The following is a 24,424-nucleotide window of genomic DNA, read 5'->3' on the forward strand; positions in this document are numbered from 1 at the left end:
AAACATAACTTCCGGTTGTGGATACGGGAAAATTCCACTTTGCTTGTTGTCTGCTAGCAAGCTGTCAAGTACACCATAAACTAACTGTAGGTTGAATTTTCACTTTTTCCGTAAGACAGAATTATTTTCCTTCGATAGCATGTTTTTGTATTGATAGTTGTCATATTTTCAAGCAGACGTTGCAGAGCCTTAAAGCGCAAAAGAGGAAGAAAAACATCCCCCACAAGACCATAATATAATCATGTAACTGGAGAAATTATATAACATCTGTTATTTGACATGAAATTTTCATCACGATTTACTAATGATTGTCATAGTTCCTTTTGACAATATGACAGAAACACTCGTATCGAACTTACAATTCATTTGCTATTTTCGTTTTCAGCGTAATAAGTGTATCACTTATTCAAAGACACGTGTGACCTAGTCATTTCGCATTTTAATAACGTAGGGTAACAAGAATCCATATGAGTTAGTATCAGTGTGTGTCATGTATTAAAAAGTACAACTGCAAATGTGATTGTTTTGAATACCTGTCAAACCTCATTAATTTGGATCGTTTGACGTTATTTTATGATATTATATAGCTTTATTCATCATTGTTCATGTTGAGTGTAATGACTAACAAATCGGTCCCATTGATAAACATTACATTGACAACTGATTGCTAATATTCACCATATGTTACACTGATTTGGGATAGATGTTTGGTGGATAATGCATTTCTAAGGATGTTAGGACGATGGGCTGTTATCCTTTACAGCTGTAGTATGCATCATATATCCCCTCGTAACATGTTTTCAAGCCCCTAAACAATACGTTACCATGGGCTTAGTAATGTAATCAAAGTAGACGCATCTAAGATCACTGAAGACATTAAAATGTTCACCACTTGTCGCTGAAGTTATTTTACAAATTAAGCAACGCGAGGTAAGATATTCAAAAAGTAATGAAAACATGCCTCAAACATTATTTTTTCAGTAATGCACATTTTAATTAAACTTGATCTGATGACAGTTTTGCATCAGAAGAATCATATCCACTGGTGATGTATTGGCTGCTGTATGTAAGCTTCCTGTCTGTAATGTCATGTGACTGATCATGTTGTGCATTTATTTTTAACTTGACTGTCATGGAGGGGCTCGAAATCAGGTAACAATAACAAGATGGCGACTGCTTGACTTGTCACGCTTGGCGAGGCATTCTCACGATTAAATTCACAAGATGTGGTCATTTACTATCCAAATTGTAAACAAAAATAAATGTGCTCAAAGGTAAGACTTACTTTTCGTGCTTTGCGATTGTTATTAGACACATAATGAGAAATACTTCTTAGGGGCTCGAAAACACATTATGCGAGGATATGTGATGTCTGCACCTTAGGTTAAACATACCATAATTCTTCTAATGTGCACTGTCCTGTAATAAGAGGGAGCACCTTTAGAATTCAGTTCCCCAACTTTCTGTGAGGCGGACGATTCTATGGCTGTAGAAGTGGAATGAATAACCAGTGTTACTCTCTCTGTCATGTCTTGAAACCATAAGCTGGTATTATAAGGCTGCCTTGCCACTGATTGACCTAAGTCCTCACTCATTAATTTTCCTAGTCATACCGAAAATATTTTGGAAATTCATCAGCTTTGTCGATGTGTGTGTTACTATTGTAAATTATGTTAAGCACATAAACACATCCTGCTTTCTTGACATTTTCATGTGAACATGGTGAAGATTAGAAGGACTAAAACTGAAATTAAAAACTGATGAAATTTAAAAAATACATTGACAAGTGTATTTATTTTACTTTTTTCAACCCTTGGCTCCCTTTACTATGAACCCACGAGAAAGGGGCACAACCCCCATTGACCCCTACAGTTTGTCCTACATGGCTCTAATTCTACCTTTCCATCTTGCAATTAATTGATAACTTGCGAAAGGAAAAAGGATTATCACAATGTTTGGGAGAGTAGATAAAAATCGTGTTTGGACCAACCAAGTATAATCAATAAGCAGAGAACTTAAATAATCAACATACCCAAAAGGATTAACACAATGTTCAGGAGAGTAGATAAAAATTGTGTTTGGACCAACCAAGTATAATCAATAAGCAGAGAACTTAAGTAATCAACATACCCAGAAGTGAGACAGTGAGTAAAGTTTTAAAACAAAAAGGCATTTTTGCACATCCTCACAAGTCAAGTTTATTATTTCTTATGAAATTGAGCTTTTGTACCTGGGGAACATATTGGCATTATTTTGGTTCAAAACTAGCCTGAACAGTTATGATTCAGAAAATGATAGGGGGCATGGGTGGCCAAATCATCTCAGGCCCTGCGATTCGCTGTGCAGAGTTGCGTCCCTTGGGCACACCAGAAACCTATGATTGTTTGTTTGAATCCCAGTTCGCCCCTATTATGTTTCTAGGTTTGTCAGCACCATACCCGTGCTCGTGTGTTTCACCAAAGTGGTAAACGTCTGAGACCTGCATCACTTTGGGCTTTCCTCCCACATTGAGCTGACACACCATGATATAACTGGAATACTGTTAAAAGCGGCGTTAAACCCAACTCACTCAGAAAATGATAAGGGAGAGCAGATATCCTTTCAGATAATACAATTATATCTATACTGTATCACCACCATTCCCTGTGCAGAGTTGTGTCCCTTGGGCTTGTCAGACACCTATGTTCTGTGTTCAAATCCGGGTTCGGCCTGATAATGTTTCAACAGTCTGTGCCAAAAACCTTTCAGATTACTAGCCCAAACATGGCTCTTGTCATCAATGACAGTAGCATTTGGTGTTTTTATATATGCTATCATTACCTGAGTTTACAACACCAAACAGAATTTTACTATACTCAGGTTTCGGACTGGTGGTTAAGGTTATATACTTGTTTCTAGGTTTGTCAGCACCATACCAGTGTTCGTAGGTTTCACCGAACTGCATCATTTCGAGGCTTTCCTCCCACTTTAAGTTGACATGCTGTGATATGACTGGAATAGTGTTCAACATGTCCAAAACAGCGTTAAACTCAGCTCACTCACTCACTCACCCACTCACTCATGTCTATGTACCTCACAGAACATGCTGATGTAAATAAAAACAAGCCTTATATCTTTTGGCATGGTGCAATGTACCCCAAAATGGGACATTTTTTTTCTAGGAAACTTCTATTGATACAAGGATGACATCTTGCTTGTATTATCACCAAGGGATAGCATGATCAAGGGATAAATATGTTAATCAAGTTTAAAAATTGCAGTTGGAAATATAACTTTTACAGGGTTATGCCCCTTGTTTGGTCCTTCACAGGACTCGATGAGGTCAAGTATATCTTGGCATATACATCTTGAATGCATCATCTGTGATGATTATTCAGAACTAAATACAGAGTAGTGGGGAATATCCTTCTGATATACATTTTTTCTCCTTCCATTGTTCAGGTGTTTTGAGGATATAAATCTGTTGGACAAGTTATTAATTTGGTCTGTCTTAAGAAGGATAAAAAAGATTCCATATCAACCTCAAGTTTGAAGCACAACTTCACTGTGTTTAAAGTTAAACGCACAACATATTTTAATTTAAACCTCTGGGAGAATGAAATTAGTAGCATCAGTTAGTCTTTCAAACTTATTATCATGATCATAGACACTTTGTCACTTTATTTGCATCAACATGCTTTTAAGGGAAATTCCTCATGCATTTTGGGTAGCCAAGGTTTACCCCACAGTGCATCCGGAGTAGTGGTACATCGAGGAGCGTTATGTCGAGGAATCACTGTAGATGCCATTGCTATTGTTACGAGGTGATTTCCAAATTGAAATTCAATCAATTTTTTCAGAGCTAAATAGTGAAATCAGTAAATAACCAAACAAGAGCATTTAACAAATTTTATTAAAACACCTTTTGGGTTTACAATCACAAAAGGCATTACAATAGGTCAAATAAACTCAAAGAAACTATATGCCGTGAAGGACTATTTACTTTTCTTCGAGCTACATCATTGTACACAGCGATGGCTGTGTAGTTATTTCCTCAGTCAACAAGGACAGTGTTGGTGTTTCAGAATCACGATGTATGATCCTGAAGCTGACCCTGTTGTGGACGACAATGGTTTCCAGGAATACAACAGCTTCAGCGAGAAGAGTATCCGGCTTGGTTAGTATATTGAAAATGAACAGTTGTCGTTCTGTTGATTTCCCTGCTTCCCTCATGGCTATTATGGGTACATCTGTGATGTGTTGTATAACTATGATATATCCTTATGTTCATGATGGACAACGATAGCGTCTTCGTATTACAATATATCACACATGACATAATAACCTCCTTATAAACGGCTGTAACAATCTCCAAACAAAGATGTACTTTTTCAATTCATTTGTCCTGTGAACGTCTTGTGTGTTTGAAAAAGTGAAATGTATACCCCGAGGCCATTATACAGCCTTAGAAGGTCAGTTTTTTAAGACTATTGTAAACTATATTTCACTTGTCCTCAGAGTTTGTAGTTAGTCCTGCTTGAACAAAACAAAAATGTTAAAAGATTTTATTTTCTGTCAGTTTTATTCAGTTCGAATTTGTAGCGAAACTGAGGACTACCATTCACCGGATGTTGACTTGACCTCAGCACAATTTAGTAGTCTCGAGCTAGTGGACTAGCAGGAATTTTGTTATATGTGTGGAGACTAATACTGAATATCTGCTGCACTTGATGACGTGTAAATGGAATGGTCTTCAGAATCATGACACATACAGAATCATTTATAACTACAAGTTTTTGTTAAAATTTGTTGCCATATTTATAATACTTTGTAAGATAAACACATGTCCTAGAAAATGTGTGATATTTGACGATGATCATGATGACAGAAAGAATATAACCTACTTAATGATACACTATAGAACATATACATATAGAATGGCCATGTATGTGAATATCCTCACACTGACTGTTTGCTATTTGTCTCCTGTGGGGTCAGCAAGAACATTGTTTATCATGTTTATTTGATTACGTTATGTTTATGATAGGATAGTGTATGAAGAAGTTAAGTGCAGTTAAAAGTATGACATGTGCGTGATGTGTGCAGTAAATGGATCTAACCAAATTTTACCACATTTACAAATTACCATCTTGTGAAGATCCGGGGTAAAATAGGTCCTCAGCAACCCATGCATTTCGAAAGAGGCAACAAACGGGACGGGTGGTCAGACTTGGTGACTTGGTTGATGCATGTCATCGTATCCCAATTGCATGGATCGATGCTCATGATATCAATCACTGTATTGTCTGGTCCAGACTCGATTATTTACAGACTGTGGTCATATATCTGGAATATTGCTGAGTACTTAGTTAAACAACAAACAAACAATAAATTACAGTACTGATGTATTCTCTTCATGTTGATGATAGTAAGTTTATATTTAACTTTCCATCATGTCCATCAGCATCATTTCAGCCGTCTTAGTCATTCTTTAAAGTAAAGCATGCACAGTAGGACAGTAAGGTGAATAACACTCATTAAATATACTCACTTGAAACAAACGAGATAGGTAAAAGAAAAGAAACTATTTAGACAGCTTTATGATGGTGATCATATTATATGTATGGTACATAGAGAGCATATATTGCAAAACTGATTGCAGTTAATTTGGTTAAAAAAAGAAGAGATATGGTGACACATCCCTTCTTTGACATTTGTGTAATGTCGCCCAATGATATTCACAGGCAACAGCTTCTACATTGAGATGTAAAAGTCCACACAGCTGTTGCGGCACTTGTCCAATGTGCTCGCAGTAATTAGTCGCAAACATCAACATCACGATTATCTGTGCAACAGGCTGTCAATTGACTCAGTACCCACCATACCAACCATTTGAGCGTTGTTCAATATATTTTTATATGTGAATATTTAAAGCTAGATTGACTATATTATGTTTCCATATTACTAATAATATTAATGTATGCAGGTATATTCCTAACAGTATGTGGAGTAGGGATTTCATGATTCACCAGCTTCACCCATGTGCTGATGCACAATAAATTGCACCTAGTGATACAGTTCATGATGTATCGATGATGTTATTATGGATCAGTTTTTAAGAGCTAATAGTTGCTATATTGATAAACACTGCTTTGATAAATACTGACTTCTAATTCAATAAAACTGGCAATTAGTAACCCATCTGTCAGAAAAACACATGAGCTTTCTCTTCAATTTGCCTCTAATAATAACATGACCAAAGCCACTTATTCTGTGCAGCGCATGGGTTGTCGGTTTCCCTGTGTGGAGCTCTATTGGTTTAGTTTGAGAATCAGACATGAAGTAAAGGTGGGAAGTTAAACATTATTTCATGCATGATTTAAAAACACCCAGAGCTGTCACCGTACAAGTCCTTTAAGGCTCTACATGAAAACAAAAATGTTAAATCTGACACATAGTACTGTGAGAACTACTTAAATAAAGTGAAGGCTGACGTCCTAGAATTTTGGTTGGAGTAGAAAGACCTGATTGGGGAATAGGTAAATATGTAAGACAGATGGCTGTTTACCCCGAGATGTTACTTTTTGACCTGTCCAACCAAGGTATGTTCATGGGCAATTATAAAATTGACAATGGGGGCACTTATTTAAACCATACACATCAAGGTAAATTTGTTTTAAGAGATCGGGTGAACAAAATTAATTCAAATTTTTCCTTAGTATTAACTAGACAAATAATGTACCCCTTGTAAGCTGCTGTTACAGTTAAATAATGTGTAATATGTACACAAGGAAATATGGACTGTCATGTGAATGTTTGGTCTCAGTACCTTTTGTAGCAGGGGGCACTTGTAAGGATTACTTAGATTGGTCTAGAAGTTTGTCAGGGAGGGCTTATTGGAGCAGGGCAATTATATTTCAATACAGTGTATCACCATGACCAGTGGATGTGATGATTAAAAAATAAAACATTCTAATTTGCAGGATTTATCCGCAAGGTTTATGGCATTCTCACCTGTCAGATCGCAGTCACCATCGCCATTATGTCACTGTTCCTCTATGTGTAAGTATTGCACTTCCTGAAGTGCTGTTTCTCCACGTGTCTGTATAGTGCACAAATATATAAATACACAATGCCATTTAGAAAGTGGTCAAATGTAACTAATGTTATATTTGGGATAACACTTTCTTAGTAGAGTACAGATTCTAGTACTTTTTGGGGGGGTTGAGTCCCGTCCGGGATTCGAACCCACACCTGCCAGGGTGAGGCACCTAATCACCAGCACACAAAGTCAGCGATCTAACCCACTCAGCCACCGAGGCTTCCACAAAATGGAAGTCCGACAACTGGTAGTCTAGATCACGTACTTTGAGTACCCCCTGACAAGTGTAAATTGGCACGGCTCCCATGGCCGAAAGCTATGAATACACAATGCCATTTAGAAAGTGGTCAAATGTAACTAATGTTATATTTGGGATAACACTTTCTTAGTAGAGTACAGATTCTAGTACTTTTTTTTGGGTTGAGTCCCGTCCGGGATTCGAACCCACACCTGCCAGGGTGAGGCACCTAATCGCCAGCACACAAAGTCAGCGATCTAACCCACTCAGCCACCGAGGCTTCCACAAAATGGAAGTCCGACAACTGGTAGTCTAGATCACATACTTTGAGTACCCCCTGACAAGTGTAAATTGGCACGGCTCCCATGGCCGAAAGCTATGAATACACAATGCCATTTAGAAAGTGGTCAAATATAACTAATGTTATATTTGGGATAACACTTTCTTACAGATTCTAGCCGTGCCAATTTACACTTGTCAGGGGGTACTCAAAGTACGTGATCTAGACTACCAGTTGTCGGACTTCCATTTTGTGGAAGCCTCGGTGGCTGAGTGGGTTAGATCGCTAACTTTGTGTGCTGGCGATTAGGTGCCTCACCCTGGCAGGTGTGGGTTCGAATCCCGGACGGGACTCAACCCCCCAAAAAGTACTAGAATCTGTACTCTACTAAGAAAGTGTTATCCAAAATATAACATTAGTTACACAAATATATAAACTATACATACCATCTGTGTCTTGACATGGGGGTCCAAGGTGAACTAGACCCTTTTACCTTGAATTACGTCCCCTGATGTAAACTGTAGAAACAATTTTGTATGACGGAGGAATTCATGGTACAGTAAACTACGGTTATAACGAACACGCTTATAACGAACTGACGGATATAACAAACTTACTTTTGGTCCCGACTATTTGTTGTAGTTATGCTGTGTATATGCTTATAACGAACTACGGTTATAACGAACTAAAATTAGTAGTCCCTTTGAGTTCGTAATAACCGTAGTTTACTGTAGTTCTCTTTTATGTGACATTCTGACTTAGTAAGTATACTGCCATGCTCAGTTATCTCAGCTTGCCGGGGATTCTCCAAATATTAGGTACAGTACATACCTTGTAAAGGTTAAACAGCAGTAGTCTCATCTGTAGGCTTATCTTGCAAACTATGCCATCCATCAGAACAAACTCCTCTGAAACTTCTCAAATCACAAATCAGGATCAGGATTGCAAGCACCTCCTGTACTGAGGGTACCAAGGTCTTCTCTGTTTTATTGACCACCTCTATGGGGTAATGGATAGGGAGTGACTAGTATCAGCTCAAGCCGGTGTCCGGCAGGCAACTAGAGGTGCAACGATACAGGAGGGTCGCGATACGATACTTATCGCGATACAGGGGTCGCGATACGATATGTATCGCGATACAGTGTTTACTGGTACAAGCTAAGCCAAGTTGATGTCTTTCAAGTACAGTTGAAGAAGATAAAAGGTGTTTATTTACTGTTATAGCAAATTGTCAGCAATACAGTATGTTTTACTGAAACAAACTGGCTTTGAAACTGTTAAACGTATTTCATGTATTTTCTTGAGTATTGTGCGCACCCATGTATAATGCGCACCCCCCTCTAGCGGGTTGAATATTTTGGAAAAAAAGAAACTTGAATATTATGCGCAGAAAAAATTCCCTTCAGCGAAGTCCGGCAAACGAACGGGTGATGAGAAACTCCGTCAGTACAAATTCGAAATTTGAGATAAAAAAATCACCAGACATGTTGATTTACAGTTTAAATTGTATTTTTTGTTCAGCTAGGCATTGTTTTATATCCAGGGATTAAGATTACCTTGTGTATTTTCTCGTAAACTAAGCCGGATACAGCAATCAGCTGTACACACGTTTTCTTGGAATCTACCGGTGATTCGGTCAAGACACACCCAATGATACAACTTGGATTTTAATGCAAGCATCGGCAAAAGTTGCATCTGAAACTATTTTTTTTATCAGGAATAATATATTCCAATATCTTTTTAATTTAGATGCAGCTTTTACTAAACATATTTAAAATAATAATAACCCTAAGCGAAGCAGATGATCGCTATTGCCGGGTATTATTTTTTACATGGAACCAGTCTGACCAGTCACCCTTAAGGCTCCCGTGCACGTGAGCGCGCAATCGCGAGAATTACGTGTTGACATAGAATCGTCCAACAAAAACAAATATGATTTTAACGGATCAAAGTTTGGCATTTATGATATGTGTAACCATTCTCTGTCAACTAAAGTTCATTACAAGGCGTCAATAGCGGTAATCTGACCGCGGTTGCTGTTAATAACGGTGAGTTGTGCGATCTTCCGATCGCGTCACACACAATTTCGCCGAAATTAATTAAAACAATATTTAAAGGAGTTTTGAATAAGTTTGATGAAATAAGTCACAAACATAAGTCCAGATATACAAAGAACACTTTTTATAGCCAGACAGTGTACATGAATAATTTGCGAACTTCAGTATGGATTTGTTGACATGGCATTACCGGTGTAAATGCTCGGGGTAAAGTCTTTCCATGGGGGAAAAACATCAAAACTCATTAATTCGTGTATACTGCACACCCCCTTCTACACAGCTGTGATTTTGGGAAAAAAAGTGCGCACTATACTCAAGAAAATACGGTAAAACGGTAAGTAAAACTGTGTTATGAAAATATTGTATGTATCGCGATACATGCTTTCCAAATCGATGCTTCGTATCGTGGACTGTGCATCGGGATGCAGTACTGTATCGCCGTATCGTTACACCACTACAGGCAACATGCTGCCGGTATTGAGGGGCCAGATCATCAAATGACCAGTCATAATTCCTAGAAAGGACGCAAGGGAGAGCAGGGCAATAGCATATTTGTTGTCAGTAGAGCAACTTACATAACACCAGTGGTGGAGGTCAAGGTGAACTGTTGAAGTCAACCACAACGGCCAGTGAAGTAAGTTTGTAACGGCGAGCTGAAAATGGCAGACACCCCCACCCTCCCCCACATACCATTGCACAATGTCTTTGAATATTGATGAACTAAATGTCAATGAATAGTTTTGTTTCTTTACAGTCATGAGGTTCGGGAATACTCAAGGAACAATCCATGGATGTGGTTCCTGGCACTGTAAGTGATGCAAGATATTGGTTCTAGTTGGAGACGAATTTGGTGTAATTGTCCCAACATGTACATGATGTTGTCGACTTAGTTTGCACAGCAAGGGCAGTTAACTCTGACTTTAAGACTCATGACCCTAAAATTGTAATGTGTCATATCATCGCATATCTTTCCTCAGACTGACACTGATGCAGTCATGTTGTCAATCATTCTACCCTTCCTGAGGACAAGCTGGAGAACACCCTGTGTTATAGTAGGTCTTCAGCAACCCATGCTTGTCGTAAGAGGTGACTAATGGGATCGGGTGGTCAGGATTGCTGACTTGGATGATGCATGTCATCATATCCAAATTGCGTGGATCGATACTCATGATGTCAATCATTGGATTGTATGGTTCAGACTGGATTATTAACAGACTGCTGTCATATGGCTTGAATATTGTTGAGTGCGAGGTTAAATGAACAAACAAACAAACAAACAAACAAACAAAGACAAAACAAAAGACAACTGCTGTTTCCAGAGGACATTGAAACATCAATACATGCTGCATGTCTCCTTGGTTTCCTTTTGGGACCTGATCTGACCTGACCTGTTTGTCGGACTTGGTCAGACTTGGCCAGATTTGTCCAGGCTCGGGACTCATGATATCAACCCCTGGTTTCACGTCCCAGGCCTGATTATTCAGCAGGACTCTGAAATAGCCAAACTATTGTTGACTGTGACCTTAAACATGTTAAACAACAAACAATCACTGTCAGTCACAGTTCAGCTGTCAGGATCTGAGTTTGAATCCCAACTTTGCACTCATGATATCAACCTCTGGTTTGCATGTCCCATGCCTGAATATTTAGCAGGATTCTGTGAAATAGCTGCAATATTGTTGAGTTTGAATCCCACCTTGATTAGGATCTGTGTTCTGTCGGCACCATGTGTGTGCCCACCGTTATCCACAATTACTTATTGAAGCTGACACACTGGGATATTACTGAAATGCTTCAAAGCTCTGTTGACCCCAACTCCCTAACTACAGGTTTGCAAGAAACAAGTTTCTTCATTTCCAAATGTATTGAATCCTGCACATAAGCTGTCGGATTCTCGTGTTAGCATTCAGTGTGTTTTGGTGTCTTGCAGGGCCATCACGTTCATTGCAATCATCGTCCTGGCCTGCTGTCCGAACGTCCGGCGACAGAGTCCCACCAACATGATTCTGCTTGCAGTGTTTGTAAGTTGTGGGGTACTTTCTGCTTGGAATTTAGGTACCTTTGAGTTAGATTCGGGCAAACTGGCAGTCCTAAATTACTGCAATGAAGATCTACGGTATGACGGGTGAATATATGTCTTTCTCAGCACACATATAGAGTAATGCAATCACTTTTATCAAAAGGTATCATCAAAAACATTAATACCAGCACTTCCTCTCTGTATCTCTGAAAGTTTCACCTCCATGGACTAGTTTCCTGTTTGACGCATGGAACTTGACATACTGTCAGTGAATTCAGATCAAGAAAGCTGTAAGGAAAGTGTATGTAATAACTTTATTAAACATGTTGAAGGCTGGATAGGAATATGTATACCATAGGGATGGGTATTGGACGTTTAAAGTGTTTCACAATATTTTGCAATGCACAAGGCAGTATTGCGATACATATCACAATATATTGTATAATTCTAAATTTTGAATTGAAAAGCAATCTGACACATTAAGGTATGAATTGAAGTTTATTAATGGAACAGAACAAGATGCTGGTACAACATAATGTTTACTCAGCCAATAAATACGCAGCCATCTTCAGGCCCCAGATGCATGCTCCGGGGCAGTGAAGGCATGTGGCATGTACATGACATTCAACACATGATAAAAATAGCTATTTAATATCAACCAATATATCAAGCATGAAAAAATTATGCTGTGATATGTATCGTGGAAGTAGGAACGTCAATTTACCCATATACCGATAATACTGCACGCCCATGTATACCATTTTGTGATAAAACATTCAGCTCAACTCCACTTAGTGGATTCAACATGGATTCCAGGATGCAATCCCTCAAAGACACAGAGTATTTTATTATGTTCCTGCCTGTATTCCACGAAATTATTTCATCCACTGGTAGCTGATTCATAGCTGCGAATCATTCCTTTAGATACACCATATTTAGTTTGAGAATTATTTTTGGAGAACTTATGATCCCAGAAAATCCAGCCCAGATTTGAAGTAATGATTATCCTTTGAGCACCATTCTCGTGCTTATGGGTTTCACAAAAATGGTTAATGTCTTAAACCATTTTGGGCTTTCATTCCACATTTTGAAGACACACAGTTAAATAGCTGAAAAATGTTTAAAGCAGTGTTAAGCTCGCTCACTCACTCACTCACCCAAAAAAACACCCACTCACTCACTCACTCACCCAAAAAAACACTCACTCACTCACCAACTCACTCACTCACTCACCCAGAGGTTTCCCTACCATCTGAATTGAATGAGTGCTACTCCAGGAACATGTCTTGTGCATCACACTAAATGTGACATCAGTACTGATGAAAACTTCCACTTATCCTCGGCTGAAACATTGGGTGGTCATCACCAAGACAAACAGTTTTCTTGACTGATGAAACAGGAACTTTTACTATCTCTACATCAGCTAGTAATGATATTTCAGATTCCTGTCTCACTGAATAAGATTACAGATCACTTGGTGGTGCATAGCTTAAAAATAACAAATGATGACACACTGCAGATTTAGTAAACATGTTTATAGTAGCAATGGGTTTGTAATTGTTTGAGCCTTTTCCTCATCACACCGAAGGCCTGGGTTCGATTCCCCACATGGTACAAAGTTTGAAGCCCAATACTGGTGTCTCCCCCCCCCCCTCCCCTTTCGTATTGCTGGAATATTGCTAAAAGATGCATTAAATCATACTCTTCATATCAAATCATCTTTTTGCACAATTGCAAACATTCATGGATATATCATGTATATGAGTATGAATGAGTCCTTGATATATTTGCAGACTATTTGTGAAGGATTCCTGCTTGGGACAGTTGCAAGGTGAGTCAGTTATTATCATGATTATTGTTGTGTTGTAGCACTGTGCTAGATACTACCATCTCCCTGACTTCACATTGCCTTCATGCATGGCTTTATCTGTTCATACTTGTGAATCACTGTTAATTTCTAGATCAGTGATTATCCTGTTTCCATAGTAACACAATCTTTTGGTATTGAATGAATAAAAACATGTAGTCAAATTTTAGTTTATTGTGGCTTTCAGATGGGGGAGTTGTTTCATGATTTTCTGACCTGTGATTCCCCATAGAAACTTTGGGTGACTCAGGAATTTTTCTTTACTGTTTGGATTTAGGGACCCAATAAATCTTGATAATTTCCTTGACTTTCATGTTTAGTTTTGATCCTTGCCATGGATTCCAAAACCTAACGTTGTTAAGCTTGTAAGAGAATCCCAGCACTTATCGTCATGACATGAATGATTTTAACTGACCCCATTCCTTAAACCCTGCGCATTGCCATTTACCTGATACAGTGTTTACAAATTAATAACAGTACCAGTAACTGTCAACTATAAGTAGCGATGTATCCCCAGTTAAGCCAGATTCTGCTGATGGTGGAACGCACATATTCATGCACACAAACGTCACCTTGCTGTATTGTTTCACCCCTAGTTTAGAATCCAAGATATTTGTTTGCACTAATTTGTAGATATCCCTCATTAAGCTGACATTCTGTGAAATAATTCAAAAATACTTTCCATATGTCACTGACACAATCGTTTTGATGTATTGCAGCCACTATGACCAGGATGCTGTCCTCATGGCTGTAGGTGTCACTGCTGTAAGTATATCGGCTACATCACACTGCTAAACTGTTTCAGGAGTAGTAAATCACCAGAGATTGATCATGTTTAGGTAATGGCAGTTCTAGCCTGTTTAGGATCAGGGAAAAAATGTTCACACAGGATTATCATCATCATTATTTCAACTTATCATCATCATCGGCGGTGGCAGCGGCATCATTGTTAGTTTAACTTTCAGTATATTGAGTAACTCTTCAGTCCATGTTTAGATGTTTACTGATAATTTGTTGTTTTTCTTGCAGATTGTGACTGTGTCCCTGACCATATTTGCTTTCCAGACGAAGGTTAGTACTGTGTTACATATGGAACTATCTTTCATTTGAAATACATGTGAAATACTTCTGATTGCCTGTGATGAGTCCCGTGGAGATCCGGGGTAGAATAGGTCTTCAGCAACCCATGCTTGCTGTAAAAGGCGACTATGCTTGTCGTAAGAGGCAACTAGCAGGACTGGGTGGGCAGGCTCACTAACTTCGTTGATGCGTGTCATCGTATCCCAATTGCGTGGATCGATACTCATGATGTCAATCACTGGATTGTCTGGTCCAGACTCGATTATTAACAGACCGCCATCATATAGCTGGAATATTGCTGAGTGCGTTGTTAAACAACAAACAAACAAATGCCTGTGATGAGCACTAGTTATCTCGAGCTCCATTAGACATAATAAAGCTGTTGTCTTCATCTTACAACACTGTTGTATGATGCCTTGATTGTTGTTGTTCATTTGGCAAGAGATTAAGAAATCTGAAATGACAATTTGCAAACCCAAATTATTTGCAGAAGAAAATCAAAATATCACAACTTGCAAATGTTTAATCAGTGTCACTCTGAGCTTCCAAAGATTGAAGTCTTGCTTGTGTTTTTCAGTGGGACTTCACCATGATGGGCGGCATGCTGTTTGTCTTCCTCATTGTGCTGCTCTGCTTCGGTCTTCTGTGTGCAATCATCCGAAGCAAGGTACGTCCAGAGACGATCATAAGTAACTGGATGCTTACTGTGTTCATAGGAGCAGAGGGGGCAATGGTGGCCAAGTCGTTGCAATTCACTTTATGTAGAGTTGTGGCCCTTGGTCCAACCAGAAACCTAGGATTGTGGGTTCAAATCCACTGTTTGCCACATTTATTTTTCTAGGTTTGTCAGCACATATCTGTACTTGTAGGTTTCGACAAAGTGGTAAACATCTAAGACTTGCATCACTTGGGTCTTTCCTCCAACGTCAAACTGACACACTGTGATATAACTGTAATGCTGTTAAAAGCAATAGTAAACCAAACTCATTAATTCATTCATAGAAACAGAGGCAAATGATAAAATATGTCCACTGTTTAATTTTATTTGAAAAACCTCAACGTCAGAAAGGGTTGATACACTTATAATAAAACAAGCGAACAACGTTAACTTAAATGAATGTCAATATGTAATATCTGTTTAAGTGACACCTGGGTACTTTAAGTCATATTTTGCATTTAATCTAAAATAGTGATGTTACTGATGCAGATGTTGGTGTGAACCTGAACAATTTGCACCTTCAATTTCATATTTCCTCAGAATTATTGCCATTATGATTATAAATCTAATGTTTACCACATTTCATGATCTGAAAAGAAAAGCCAAATATCCTCTGTGAATGTGTCTGTATAAAGATGTTCACCTGCTATGTTCCAGTATGTTACCCTGGTGTATGCCTGCCTCGGAGCTCTGCTGTTCTGTGCTGTAAGTAGTCTAGTGTCCTCACTGTTGTCATTATTGTCAGTACTTGGGGAACGGGCGGCCCAGTCATCTGACACATCACCATTCACTGTGCACTCGTCCCTAATATTTGATACTTGTCAAGAGAGCTGACTAAATGGACTGTAATATTTACGGCCATCCTGATATACTGTAGCTGGAATGTTGCTGACGTCAGTGTTACACTATATTCACTCACTCAATGAAATTAGGATTTGTTGGATTTAGTGTCTGACCTGGCTAGTTACAACTAACCAAACAACATTGTTCCATGTTCATACTGTCAATCACTGTTTTGTCAGGCCAAGATTATATGATATAAGTTAGTAAAGTTACTATGACTACTCCCCATGTACTACTATTCCAGTACCTTACTGCCCATGTATTACTATTCCAGTACCTTACTGCCCATGTATTACTATTCCAGAACCTTACTGCCCATGTATAACTATTCCAGTACCTTACTGCCCATGTATTACTATTCCAGAACCTTACTGCCCATGTATAACTATTCCAGTACCTTACTGCCCATGTATTACTATTCCAGTACCTTACTGCCCATGTATTACTATTCCAGAACCTTACTGCCCATGTATTACTATTCCAGTACCTTACTGCCCATGTATTACTATTCCAGTACCTTACTGCCCATGTATTACTATTCCAGTACCTTACTGCCCATGTATTACTATTCCAGTACCTTACTGCCCATGTATTACTATTCCAGTACCTTACTGCCCATGTATAACTATTCCAGTACCTTACTGCCCATGTACTACTATTCCAGTACCTTACTGCCCATGTATTACTATTCCAGAGCCTTACTGCCCATGTATAACTATTCCAGTACCTTACTGCCCATGTATTACTATTCCAGTACCTTACTGCCCATGTACTACTATTCCAGTACCTTACTGCCCATGTATTACTATTCCAGTACCTTACTGCCCATGTATTACTATTCCAGTACCTTACTGCCCATGTACTACTATTCCAGTACCTTACTGCCCATGTACTACTATTCCAGTACCTTACTGCCCATGTATTACTATTCCAGTACCTTACTGCCCATGTATTACTATTCCAGTACCTTACTGCCCATGTACTACTATTCCAGTACCTTACTGCCCATGTATTACTATTCCAGTACCTTACTGCCCATGTATTACTATTCCAGTACCTTACTGCCCATGTATTACTATTCCAGTACCTTACTGCCCATGTATTACTATTCCAGAACCTAACTGCCCATGTATTACTATTCCAGTACCTTACTGCCCATGTATTACTATTCCAGTACCTTACTGCCCATGTACTACTATTCCAGTACCTTACTGCCCATGTATTACTATTCCAGTACCTTACTGCCCATGTATTACTATTCCAGTACCTTACTGCCCATGTACTACTATTCCAGTACCTTACTGCCCATGTATTACTATTCCAGAACCTTACTGCCCATGTATAACTGTTCCAGTACCTTACTGCCCATGTATTACTATTCCAGAACCTTACTGCCCATGTATTACTATTCCAGTACCTTACTGCCCATGTACTACTATTCCAGTACCTTACTGCCCATGTATAACTATTCCAGTACCTTACTGCCCATGTATTACTATTCCAGTACCTTACTGCCCATGTACTACTATTCCAGTACCTTACTGCCCATGTATTACTATTCCAGAACCTTACTCCCCATGTACTACTATTCCAGTACCTTACTGCCCATGTACTACTATTCCAGTACCTTACTGCCCATGTATTACTATTCCAGAACCTAACTGCCCATGTACTACTATTCCAGTACCTTACTGCCCATGTATTACTATTCCAGTACCTTACTGCCCATGTATTACTATTCCAGTACCTTACTGCCCATGTATTACTATTCCAGAACCTAACTGCCCATGTATTACTATTCCAGTACCTTACTGCCCATGTATTACTATTCCAGTACCTTACTGCCCATGTATTACTATTCCAGTACCTTACTGCCCATGTATTACTATTCCAGAACCTAACTGCCCATGTATTACTATTCCAGTACCTTACTGCCCATGTATTACTATTCCAGTACCTTACTGCCCATGTATTACTATTCCAGTACCTGGTGTTCGACACTCAGCTGATGCTAGGGGGGAAACACAAGTACTCTCTGTCACCAGAGGAGTACATCTTCGCCTCCCTCAACCTCTACCTGGACATCGTCAACATGTTCCTCTACATCCTCACCATCATCGGCATAGCCAGAGACTGATAGCAACAACTTCAGCATGAACGCAGGTTGGACGACATTGGCAGTTTCTATGGCAACCTAACCCTGCCATGTTCTGTAGATGGAAAATGTGTTATCTCTGTAGATTGCTTCAGATTAACTTCAGTGCATGCACTATCTATCAAAATATGTTTGCTTGATAATCATGTTATCTTGGTTGCAGTTGTTTACAAAGATTTTTATTTTATCAGTTTTTTCTTTTTATTGCAATCACGTGAAAATAGCACAAAAGTGGTAATTATTTGTTTATCAAGATATTTTCTGTGAAAGTACCCTGGCAAGGTTTTAAGATTATGGACTCTTCTGGGATCATTATACGCATGTTTATAATTGTTTTCTTTGATTTATTGTTGACAATTTTGTTTGCTATACATTGAAATTTATTATTTAACATGATCTTCTTGAAACTAGTCCTTACTGATATTACAAAGGAGATGGAGAGTATTTATGGGATGTATAAGGCAGGTGCCCTCCCTGCCCCCTGGCTGGCTACAGCACTGAAAGTCCATATTTGATGTAAAGTCCATATTTGATGTAAAGTCCATATTTGATGTAAAGTCATGCATCAGCACTTCAGTGGTATGGGTGGCCCAGTCACCTGGGACGCCTCAATCTGCTGTGCAGAGTTGAATCTCTTCTATATGCCAGAAACCTATGATTGTGGGTTCGAATCCGGGTTCGACCCGATTATGTTTCTAGCGATGTCCTCACCAGACCGATGCTCGTGGGCTTCTCCAAAGTGGTAAACATCTAAGACCTGCCTTATTTCAAGCTTTCCTCCAACTTATTGCCCATGATCTGTCATCCTTATCAGAATCAACCTGACAGGCATGGCACATATGAAATACTGTCAAAAGCAAGATTAAACCCTCAATCCAGTGTTAGATGATAGATACAAAATTGGAATTTTATCAGTTTTTGCATTTAATATGCATCTCTGTATGCTGACATGTACATACATGGGTCATATCATGATATGTTGTTATGCTGATACATGGTGACTGACGTATCATGACATTCAAATCCATATCATGTTACTGTGTACATACCCTATCTACTCAGCTCACCGCAGCCATTTTGACTGGAAACTGACATCAACAGTACACAGTAGATAGGACTCCCGTCCGAAGAGTAGATCTTATGCCACCTTGAATGTTGATGTAGATGTATACTTATAAACAATTAAGGATCACCGATTCTTTCTTGTTAATATATTTAATATGTCATGTCAGATCAGGTATAGAAATATGAAAGTATGGGGTGATCCTTAACTTCTTTCAGAGCTCCAGATAAGCTGCGTATCTGCGTGAAATACGCATCAGAAATGCAGAAATACGCAGTAAAATATAATCCAAGCGTATCAAATACGCAACGAACATTACAGATACGCTACAAAAATAAAACTTGTGCGTATCATCAAAATATTGTGAAGTAACCCTGCGTGTTCGATTAGCAAATCAGCAACTTATTTTGAATTATAAACGGGCATTCCGTCAACCTTGCCAAACTCCACGATGACAGTTACATCATGATCATTTGCCATCACACTTTCTTGTGGAAGTATCGTGGTATTTTTGAGTCCTATAAAGTTCTCGAACCCACACGACACCAGTTTGCAGGGACTAGATGAATAGTGTTTTTAAATATTTAACTTAAATACCCACATCTGTAAAAACTAGTGGGTAACAGAAATTTGAATACGCAGATTGAATTACTGATACCCAATGACTTTAAAATGCATGGGTAAAATACCCACAACACCAAAAGCTTATCTGGAGCTCTGTTCTTTTGAGTAGTACATGTCATAGCCTGTAGTCCCCAATGTGCTGTTACTTGCACTCTACGTGTCAAGTCTTTGAAAGGCATTAAGAAGTGGTACCCATCAGGAAGAGAATTTATGGATGTCAACTTCTTTATTAGGAGGAACACGTTTCGGAGTGTATGCTTACTCCTTCATCTTTCACCTGATGAAAGAGTAAGTATATACTCCGAAACGAGTTGACATCTATAAATTCTCTGCGTTACACTATGTGTCATCGATTGAACATGCGAGAGAACATGTTTACTGCTTCAGGTGCATGTTTATATATAAGTGAAAGTTACACTGTGTAACACAAGCAGGGAGGACAGCAGGTTACACGCCAGGACATCCTCTCAACACCCTGTTAAGCTGAAACAGTTTCAGCCAGTCATTCCTGTGTGAAAGATAACTCGTACGCTTGTACAGATCTAAAAACAAAGGACAAACAAGATAATTGTTAGAATGAATGAACAGCCTTTCATTAACTTATATGATAGCATACCTACTGTTTGTGAACTGTAGGGGGATTGTGAGTTAGAGTTGGTCCCAGGAACCTAAGCTGATCGTAAGAGATCACGTGGTCTGGTAGGTGACTTGGTTCATAGTGTTTCCTCATACCCTGATCATGTTGATTGTTGCTCTCAATATCGACCACTGCATTACTGTTGGGTCTTTTCCCAACACATTTGGTTTGAGGGAGTTGATTGGGATCATCTTATATTTCCATGGGGTCATGAGAACCTCCCATGTATTGCAGTATATATCTTTAATATTGATTATCATACGTTAAACTTTATCACTTTTAATTTAATTTAATTTTATTAAATTTATATGATCATTGTCCTTTAATTAGTAATCAACATGTTTAAATATCATTGTGATTTACAAATATTTTTCATCATGAAGAGTGCTGTACACCGACAAGGTATTCCATAGACCGGTTGTTCCGTTGCGCTGCTGCATTCCATGGCTTGCTCCAATATGTGTTATCATGAAAGCAGGGGGAGGGGGAGAGGGTAGGGAGGCCCAAGGTGCCGCAATTTGCTGTGCAGTCACGTCTTTTGGGCACACCAAGAACCTATGATTGTTGGTTGGAATCCCAGTTCGACCAGATTCCAGATTTGTTTCTGTGTTTGTCAGCACCATACCCATGTTCTTTGGTTGTAAAGTTGTAATCATATCAGACCTGCATCACTGCGAGCTTTCCTCCCACATGAAGCTGACATGCCATGATATAACTGGAATTCTGTTCAAAGTGGTGATAAACCCAATTCACTCTCTCACTTACATGAACTAGGCTGTAAGGCTCATATCCACACCCACCATACCGAGAGGTAATCTGCCCTGGGAATATCATGCATGGACACTGAAACCTAACTGATCCAGATTTGTCAAGATATCGTATGAATGATAATTTTTAGGAATGTCTAGCTTGGATTCATTAATTTGGAAATTGGAAAATCTGGACAACTTAACTGAGAGCGGCATGGTCTGGATTGACAAGGTTTCAGTGTGTATGGCCTATGTGTTTGAGGTGTAAAGACGGGAGGGAGGATAATATTGGCTATTTCTTTCTTGGATGACGTGCTCGTAATTTTTGAAGTTGTTTCTTGTTGTGAGTGTCAAGATGTGGGAAGTTTTTGTAAGTTTGTAGAACTGTTATCCATGACCGGTATTGTCAGCATGTGTTTGTTACATGTGGTTTGAGTCTGATGCCCATGAGTTCGCGGGCATGATATGGCTGCAATGCTGCTTACCCCGGTATTCAGAGAAAAGCTTAGCTCAATCACACCTTCACAGCCATCGTAACAGTGGAATCATGTAGATATGTTCCGTAACTGTGCTCGTGTGTCATTTTGCTTGGTGAAAAACACTATCAATCTTGGCTTTAGGGTTGATCATGAATATCAAAGTGTTTGTCAGCCATGTTGACCAGATTGTCAAATATCATGTTCATCATGTTCATGCATGGGGCAATGGTTTTCTTTCCCAGTTTGTTAAGGTCACAGCAAATTGTTTATTTGTTTGTTTTCTGTCACTTGAGCCTCTTCTCACATCCACCTCCTTAACATAGGGGCTTTGTTTTCAACAAACGGAGCAATTTTTTGTGGCCTTAACATCTTTTGTTTATTTTGAATGGTGCAATTATATCTGATACTCGTATAATCATTGTAATATACATCACTGTCATAGCGTATAACTATATGTGACATATTGGAATGTAGAAATCATTGGGTAACTGTAGTTGTATATATGCTCTAGTTCTTGCCTTTTGAATTTGGTGTAAGCTTATCCTCTTAACAGATAAGTTCTGGACTAATGTCTTCACATATTAGTGTAAAAGAATCCTCATGGCTATGTTCAAATTGTTTGATTTGGGTTAATGTACTCCAGTGGCCCAGTAGATCAGGTGCTGCAATACTCTGCAGAATTCCATCCCTTAGCAGAGCCAGGATCAAATGGTTCTGGGTTCAGATCCCAATTTGTATCCTCTATGATCCTTGGTCTGTCGTACTTGTGTTTGTTGGCTTCACTTTGAGTCAATTGTTTACCCCACATCAACTGACACATTGTGACATTACCGAAAAGTGTTAAATACAACACCAGGCCCCAAAATGGTTCATGTTTGTTTCTTGTCTTGGATTGAGTTTATGGGATTTCTACATCTGGGCCCTGGTTCACAAAGTGATTGTAACATTACGACTGTCTCAAGTTAATACTTTAACACTGGCTTAAGACAGTCATAGTGATACTACCACTTTGTGAAACTGAGCCCAAGAATAGAAGTGAAACATGTTCAGAGTAACCTCCCCTGCATTTAATCATGTTCAGAGTTACCTACCCTGCATTGAAACATGTTGACAGGGTATAAAAGTGTATGCGCTGACAAGTGGAGTTCAAGACCTTTTGGGGGGCCTTTGATGTCAAAATATCATAATAGTGATTTCTGTGACACCAGAGGTTAGATCTTCAATGATGGGTGTTGTCTACATTGATGTCTGTCACATGTGTAATATCACGCTCTTGTTAATTGCAGACATGGATTAATTCAGTATTAATTTGTTGATTATATCCTTTCGTGTATCAGTATTTTCTCAACATTTAGACCTGGTGAAATGACATTGAGATTGAGATCTGTGGATGAACAATTTATTTCAAACTAGTATTAAGAGGGCAGTAGGGACAAAAATCTCTTAGGTACTCACATAAGTTGAGTTGTAAATCGCTAGTCCTCCTTGGAAGGAGGACCATTCAGGGACACGCGTGGAAACAAAGGAAGTAAAGTTAAAACATGAAGCTTTGTGATATGAAGATAACAACAGTGAAATAGTAGTTTTAATTAGTACTTACACTGCTTAAGCAAATGTGTGTGAATCTCTTCAGGGACTTGCCAAAGGTTGAGATTGTATGACAAGACATTGTTGGGAACACGCAAGTGACTTGTGAGTCTGCCCACACGAGTACTCAAGTAATTATTCCCTACTTGTTTCCTCAAAAAGAAAATAGCAAGTGCTGGTAGTCAGTCCACCAAGTATTTGTGCCTGTACGTAATTTCAGTATGTAAACAGATTAAGATCTGATGTTCAATAATAAATGAGAACCATCCACCCTGAAGCTGATTTCAGGAACTTTGTCAACCCATTTGTTTCTACTTCAATGATGTGTAAGTACCGGTATACATATTCTAACTGTTGTTACTGTGGATGATGATGTGTTTATTGTGTGAATGTATACACTTGTTATGAAACTTCTATGCGTCAATAAATTCTATGTATATCAGAGATTGAAGTTTGTTATTTATAGCCAGAATGAAGTTTGACAGATACAGATCCACTGGACAAAACTTGGTAAACATTCCCAGGTCAATGGCAGCGAACTGACTGAATTGCCTCATTTTGGACCAATGTACAAGGGAGGAGGAGGACCTCGCCAAGGGTTCAGACAGAGCATACACTGTTATTTCCCCAGGAGGAAGAAGGGAAAGTGGGGAAGGTAGGACAGTAGCATCATGAATTGCCCATCAACATAGATGAGGCGACTAACAGGATCGGGTGGTCAGGCTCACTGACTTGGTTGATGTATGTCATCGATCCCCATTGCGTGGATCGATGCTCATGATGTCAATCACTGGATTGTCTGGTCCAGACTCAATTATTTACAGACCGCTGTCATATAGCTGCAATATTGCTGAGTGGGGCTTTAAACTTTAAACAAACAAACAAGTTGCCCAGACATGGTGATAACCACTGGCTATTTACACCCTTGACTGTGGCTTACAAACAA

At 39.0% G+C, this 24,424-nt stretch overlaps 1 protein-coding gene across 1 annotated transcript; it reads left to right on the forward strand.

Annotated features, from left to right (window-relative positions):
• Nucleotides 1-20: 20 nt before the first annotated feature.
• Nucleotides 21-21,433, forward strand: LOC139465879 (protein lifeguard 1-like). The gene is made up of 11 exons (XM_071247850.1): nucleotides 21-86; nucleotides 4,065-4,156; nucleotides 6,963-7,041; nucleotides 10,411-10,464; nucleotides 11,587-11,677; nucleotides 13,470-13,507; nucleotides 14,263-14,308; nucleotides 14,573-14,614; nucleotides 15,201-15,290; nucleotides 15,999-16,046; nucleotides 18,169-21,433. Exons 2-11 carry the CDS (start codon nucleotides 4,072-4,074, stop codon nucleotides 18,319-18,321), a joined length of 726 nt encoding a protein of 241 aa, XP_071103951.1. The 5' UTR covers nucleotides 21-86; nucleotides 4,065-4,071; the 3' UTR covers nucleotides 18,322-21,433.
• The last annotated feature ends 2,991 nt before the right edge of the window (nucleotides 21,434-24,424 follow it).

Source organism: Haliotis cracherodii, unplaced genomic scaffold, assembly GCF_022045235.1.
Source record: "Haliotis cracherodii isolate W230 unplaced genomic scaffold, xgHalCrac1.p SCAF_18, whole genome shotgun sequence".
Lineage (NCBI taxonomy): Eukaryota > Metazoa > Mollusca > Gastropoda > Lepetellida > Haliotidae > Haliotis > Haliotis cracherodii.